At 41.8% G+C, this 7,206-nt stretch overlaps 1 protein-coding gene across 1 annotated transcript in view; it reads left to right on the top strand.

Moving 5' to 3' along the window:
• hdac3 (histone deacetylase 3) overlaps window positions 1-5,982 on the top strand; it is a 28,540-nt gene extending 22,558 nt beyond the window's left edge. Inside the window, exons 12-14 of the mRNA XM_043703136.1 lie at window positions 1,356-1,435; window positions 2,306-2,463; window positions 4,344-5,982. Coding sequence (XP_043559071.1) covers window positions 1,356-1,435; window positions 2,306-2,463; window positions 4,344-4,413 — 308 coding nt within the window. The 3' untranslated portion in view covers window positions 4,414-5,982. The remainder of the gene's footprint in view (window positions 1-1,355; window positions 1,436-2,305; window positions 2,464-4,343) is intronic.
• Window positions 5,983-7,206: the final 1,224 nt, after the last annotated feature.

Here is a 7,206-nt window from a genome sequence, read left to right on the forward strand (position 1 = left end):
ACCAGCTATCCTTAGTAGCCACACACACAGATGACAAGCAACATGAGTTCTATTATTATAGGACAAGCCAAACTGAGAACAGCCAGGGAATTCCTAGAGGCATGGCACTCATCCACAGATTCAATCAATAAGCACATCGACCTGGACCCAATATACCGACCACTACAACGGACAGCTGGAACTGACAACCGGAAGCAGCAGAGACAAACCATTATAAATGCTGGAGGAAACATCACAGAAGCGCTTCACAGGAGGGTCCCAAGCACTGAGGATGTCACCTAGACGGTACGAAACATCTGCAACACAAATTCCCAGCTCGGCGAACAGAGCCACAACTCCCCAAAACACCTAAACTGACTCCAGGCAACGTGCCCTTTCTGTCCACTGAATATGTTCAATGACATTTAGACAAGTGAGAGGGGAACTCGTTCAAACGTGAGGTTCTAAAGGGGCTTAACAGGATAGACGAGGATAACCCTTTTCTGGGCTATCCAGAACACAGTTGCACCATCTCAGGATGAGGGGGAAATCATTTATGACTCAACTAAGAATTCTTTTCCATGGCAAAGAGCTGTGAGTCTTTGGAATTCTTCGCCTCAAATGCTTGTAGGTGCCGTTTAATTGACTATATTTAGAGCAGGAATGGCCTATTTTGATCACAGAGAGTTAAGAGGCTGTGTGAAGTGGATGGGAAAGTGGAGCCTTGTAATGGTTCTGAGTAACAGAGTTTACTCAAAGCCATATGGTCTATTCCAGCTTCTGCTGTGGTCGTTTTACCCACATCGACTCCAGTTGACTCTTCAATTCCCACGAAATAAACCACTGTTTGCAGCAGTGATCCAGGAGGCAGCATTATCACATTCTTAGAAGCGTGGGAAGGACAGTGACTATGGCTTCACCAGCCATACTCACGCACCAAAACTGGCCACGTGTCCTCAACTGCATGACCGTAAATCTATGGGGTTTTTTTCAGACGTTTGGTGAACCTTGTTTGAGACTGGTTCTATTGAATTTAATTCTATTGTGCGTTTACCCTCCAGTTTCGCTCAGTGGTCAGTTTTTGTTACTTTCAAAATGTTCGAATACTGACTTATAGTTTCTAATTCTCAAGGAGAAACTTTGTCTCTTGAACCAGGAGTGTGGGTCAGTACTGCAGCTGTCAGTATAATGACTGAAGACATTGTAGTGACAATTGATTTCAGTGCAAACCCAGTCCTGTTTGAATCTTATGCCAGCTTCCATTTTTGAAGATCTATTCATTGTATAAGGCTGGCATGGCATTGGGTTTGGTGAGAGGTGTGCTGTACTATCTTGATACTCACTGGCATTAATTTTGAAAACGTTGTTTCTCTCAGAATACTTTGAATACTTTGCTCCGGACTTCACACTTCACCCAGATGTGAGCACCAGGATCGAAAACCAGAACACCAGGCAGGTTAGTCAGGTGCTCTGCGAACATAAACTCTACTTTGTGTTTCAAGTCTTTTTCATCCCTAACAGTTGGTGTTTGGGAGTTTGATTTGATGAATTTACATTGGGGAGCTGAAGGATGTTATACTGCAAATTTTCAGATACTGAGTGCCAGCATCAAACACTTGCACAACATGAATTAGACACAGTAAAGCTCCCTCTACGTTGTTTCCATCAGACACTTCTAGGACAGGTACAGCACGACATTAGGTATAGAGTTCAGCTCTCCCTGTGCTGTCTCCATTTTACACTTCAGGAATACTGCCCCCATCAAATACTCCTCGTGCAGATACAGAGCAGGAATACTTACCATGCCAACAAAGTTGCACTTTAAGTCTGAAGAGGACCAGAAACTCTTAGTTTGTATCAAACCTGCCACCAGTAGTTCAGCATGACACCTTATCACCACTTCACAGGATGTCGAGAGGTGGACAGTAAGTGGGACATTCATATTCTCAAAGTGTAATATCTAGTGGGCCTTTTAAATTAACTGAGGGCCATGAGCAACAGAATGGCTTGCAGAAAGAATATCGAATCAAGCTTTAGAAAGATTTCTTCTCTCCCAATTGTTAATGAGTGTCCAAAAAAAAGGATGAGGAATAAAGGGAACGCTGTTCCAAAAAGGGCGATGGATGGAGAATTGGTACAAAATGGACGCTCTGCAGAATTGGAGGTGGGTGATCCTGGGCTGAAATCAATGGATGGCCAATAGGCGGAAGGAGAGGAACAGCTATCACATTTCAGGGGGTGAAAGTGCATGGGTAGACTGGATAATGAGCATATAGCTAAAGAATTCAATGATTCTAATGTCAGGTTTTTCTGGTTTCTGTTTCAGTACCTGGATCAGATCAGGCAAACAATCTTTGAGAACCTGAAGATGTTGAATCATGCTCCCAGTGTCCAGATTCATGATGTGCCTTCAGACTTACTGAGCTATGAGCGGACAGATGAACCTGATCCAGAGGAGCGTGGGTCAGAGGACAACTATAATAGGTAGGTTGTATTGTGCCAGAGCTCACATCAGCATCCTTCATATGGCTGATTGTCGTGATCAATTCTGTGTTTTGTTCGGTATGACTAGGGGTTAAAATCTCATGGGACTTCATTAAAGATCAGGAAATTTGAACAATAAAAAGTATTTGGGTAGAACTGTGTGGTTTAACTACTAAGGTTAGGGCTAACAAAGGTAGCCTTCTCAACATTTTATAGAATGGAATTCTGACAGTACAGAAGGAGGCCATTTATTCCTCCTTGTCTGATAAAATTTTCACCCTCAAGTTTACCCCAATGATCATTTGAATGTTATTAAATCATTGGGCACGGTGGCTCAGTGGTTAGCACTGCTGCCTCACAGCACCAGGGTCCCAGGTTCGATTCCAGCCTCAGGCGACAGTCTATGTGGAGTTTGCACATTCTTCCCGGATCTGTGTGGGTTTCCTCTGGATGCTCCGGTTTCCTCCCATAGTTCAAAGATGTGCAGGGCAGACGAATTGGCCATGCTAAATTGCCCATAGTGTTATGTGCATTAGTCGGAGGGAAATGGGTCTGGGTGGGTTACTCCTTGGAGGGTCGGTGTGGACTTGTTGGGCTGAAGGTCAAGTTACCTAAGAATTTTATGTAGTGAAGTCACATGGTGTGCAGGGTGTTCTAGCTAGGTGGATAAAGAACTGGTTGAGCAACAGGAGACAGAGAGTAGTAGTTGAAGGGAGTTTCTCGAAATGGAGAAAGGTGACCAGTGGTGTTCCGTTGGGGTCACTGTTGTTTGTGATATATATAAATGATCTGGAAGAGGGCACTGTTGGTATAATCAGCAAGTTTGCAGATGACACAAAGATTGGTGGAGTGGCAGAAAGCATAAGGGACTGTCAGAGAATACAGGAGGATATAGATAGGATATAGATAGACTGGAGAGTTGGATGGAAAAGTGGCAGATGACTTTCAATCCAGCCAAATGTGAGGTGATACATTTAGGCAAGTCTAATTCTAGAGTGAATTATACAATGAACGGAAGAGCCTTGGAAAAAGTTGATGGTCAGGGAGATCTGGGAATGCAGGTCCATTGTACCCTGAAGGTTGCTGTACAGGTGGATAGAGTGATCAAGAAGGCATATGGTATGCTTGCCTTCACTGGACAGGGTATTGAGTATAAGGGCTGGCAAGTCGTGTTAAAATTTTACCGAACATTGGTTCGGCCGCATTTAGAATACTGTGTACAGTTCTGGGCACCACTTACCAAAAGGATGTGGACGCTTTGGAGAAGGTGCAGAGAAGGTTTACAAGGATGTTGCCTGGTATGGAAGGTGCTAGCTATGAAGAGAGGTTGAGTAGGTTAGGTTTATTTTCACTAGAAAAAAGGAGATTGAGGGGGGACCTGATTGAGGTTTACAAAATCATGAAGGGTATAGACAGGGTGGATAGAGACAAGCTTTTTTCCCAGGGTGAAGGATTCAATGACGAGAGGTCATGCTTTCAAGGTGAGAGGTGGGAAGTTTAAGGGGGTTACACGCAGCAAGTACTTCACACAGAAGATGGTGGGCATTTGGAACACGTTGCCAGCAGAGCTGGTAGAGGCAGGCACGGTAGATTCGTTTAAGATGCATCTGGACAGGTGCATGAGTAGGTGGGGAGCAGAAGGTTACAAATGCTTCGGAATTGACCGACAGGTTTAGACAGTACATTTGTATCGGCTCAGGCTTGGAGGGCCTGTAAATTTTCTTTGTTTCTATTTTGGGCAGTACATTCTAACTGCTAACAATCATATATAGCAGTAATTCACACGAGGTTAATTTGTATGGTTTTATTATTTTGTATTCATGGTAAAAGTTAGAGTGAAGGAAGAATTGATTATTTGTGTACCTCCATGAATTTTCTAGGCCGGAAGCTGCAAATGAGTTTTATGATGGTGACCACGATAATGACAAGGAGAGTGATGTGGAAATATGAGATCGCTGGCTATCGTGAATTGGAGCAGACGTTCAGGACTGATAGGCGTAGCGCCGCACCACACTGGTGAACTGGGCTACCACAAGCCACACAGACTGGTGCTGTGTCTCAAGGGCTAGAGGACAAGAACTGCCCACTGCCATCCTCCTTCCTACTAGAGAAGGCCAATCCCGAGTGTGGCTTGTGGGTCAGTATCAGTCCATAAAGTGCAAGAAGCAATTCCTCAGCTCCAGTATGGACACCTTTTGTTTGGTTTTGGAAACAAAAATTAAGACTTGATTATTGAATGAGGTTCCTTTGCTTTAACTGAGAATGAGAGTTTTGTTTTTGGTCAGAGTTGCTCAGTGGGCAGCTATGGCATGACGGACAGCAGGTTTCTCCACATGGCATCTGGCTGAATCTTTATAGCGCCTTTTACGGTCATAAAACTGCAGTTCACAGGCCATACTGGGCACCAAAACTTCGAAGAGATGAAAAAACGCACAGTAAGTATGAAGATTTTGTAGGACATTTTTAGCCACTGATGAATATGCTGTTCTCCTGACAACCAGTAGCTTGTGGGAAATTGCAGTAGTGTTGTCACAACTGCTTCCAGCTGTGGTGTCAGGATGATTGGACCTGTCAGTAGAATACACAAAGTTTTTACCCATCATTCTCGACCTGATTCTCTCACTTCCCATTCCTCATGTGAGCTGGGATATGGGATGTTATGTCCTTCTAGTTTGTCAAATTATTAATGTGGTTATTGTGTAGATTATCATCCCTCGCCCATCTTTTGTTTTGTACAAAATATGTTCTTGTGCGGTAGGATATCTGGAATATAGTTATTTGCACAGTTGTGTGACTCATTTTGACTCCCTTTTTCCTCTGCTGAAGTTATTGTTCTTGTCACAGTTTGACACAAACTTGCTGCCCATTTGCCACCCAGATCACCACATCAAAATGTTTGTATTTTATATTTTACACTCTTGAAGTAAGTGTAGTGCATTTGACAACTGAGCAGATTATGGGATGGGGTTATTGGGGAACTTGGAACATAATTGGGATTAATTCAAAACTGAAACATTTGCTTTAAAATGTTTCCATATAGATTCAATTCTGAAAAAAGCAGTTCTCATATTTTCCAGTAATCCTATAAATGGAGCTAAAAGTGCAGATTAAACAACACTTTAGCACCCAGAAATTTCACTCTAAAATGTGAGAGGCCTAAACCTCAAAAGAAACAGCTTGTCATAGCCTGTCAATCATCCCAACACAATTTACGTGCTGACATGTCAGGAAGGACACTTCTTGCCAAGATCTGAACTGAGATTCTTCATTCAAGAAAGACACCAGTTGATGTCAGTGTTGTATCTATTAGGAAACTTCCTCATGGCGGATGGGTTAACATATACTGTCTTGATCTGGTATTCTGTAAGCTCTGATCAACCTCCAATCTTACGACATCAAAAACCATTGCCAAGCCTCGGCATTATATTTACTTCAATGTTCAGTCTTTGTACATAACGTTGCTTTTATCTTTTGCAAAACAAAGTACATTTTTTCATATTAAAATGGTTTGTATATCTATCTTTTGTTCAATACTTGGGGAGTTCTGTTTGCCTGAAATGTTTGTTGAATTGGATACAAAAATTAACAGATGGGAAAGCTCTGGTGCATCTGTAATAATTTTGACATCCCTTTGGACTGGCTATCCAGTAGTTTGGAGCTGATTGTGTATTTTGTATCAGTTAGGGCTTTTATTAAAGAATATGAGAATTAACACATGCAGTTTACTAGCAGTTTACAAGGAACAATTAAAAGCTGCATTACTCCAATATTGCCAGACCGACTAGGTTTCTCAACACAGTTTTGCTTTTTATTTCAGACCTCCAGCATTTTCAGTACTTTGCCTTTACTTCAGTGATGCTTGAGTGAAAGCTGTGTGTGTGCACCATTGCTGCAAGCTCAGCTCAGTACTCTTCAGTGGGAAAGTCCAAGCACCTACGGTTATACCCCAAAAATGAATTACGGCAATGTACATCCGTAATTGATGGCAGTAAATCCTAGCCTAGTCAGCAATACCCACATTCCCCATGAGAATAAAAATAAATCATGGGGTAGAGGATGTATGTGTCAGTTCCTCGAAACTCCTAATCTTTATTTTTAACCTTTCGACAAACTCATGCTTTGTGCAGTTGATAGCAGACATTGTACTGTAAGACAATGCTAATTTAAACAGCTTTTTCTTTCTTATTGTATTCTCAGTGTCTGTGCAGGGCTGTGATTACACAATCGGGTATAAAGTCTGAACTGCCATCTATTATTAAACACTTTGCTTTAATCAACTAAGAAACCAGATCACAGAATTCTCTCTTCTACTTCTCCTTATTCTCTAAACTACACATTCTTTACATCTCGAAAGAGTGTGTACTTTAGTTCAGCAAATATTAAATGGCAACCTACCAAAGCTTTAGTACTGAAGACTGAAGGATTATATTTGTTTATAAATCAAATTGCAAAAGCAGAAATCACATTCACTTAGTCAGAGAATACAGCTTTGAACTTTGATCAGTTTTTCATCTTTCCTCTCAATATCAATGAATTATCAACAACAGGGATGCTTGTCATTTAACTCTTATAATTCCGAGATCCTGGAACCATCTTTGTAAACCTATATTCTGATGTATCCAGCTGATCCCATATCCTTGCCATATTCTCTGTATTTGTCTGAATGTGCTGTGGCTATAAATCAAAATGAAGAGACAGGAAATCAAAATTGAAAATAAGAAAAATCTAACTGACCAGACACAC

Source organism: Chiloscyllium plagiosum, chromosome 14 (assembly GCF_004010195.1).
Source record: "Chiloscyllium plagiosum isolate BGI_BamShark_2017 chromosome 14, ASM401019v2, whole genome shotgun sequence".
In the NCBI taxonomy this organism is placed as follows: domain Eukaryota; kingdom Metazoa; phylum Chordata; class Chondrichthyes; order Orectolobiformes; family Hemiscylliidae; genus Chiloscyllium; species Chiloscyllium plagiosum.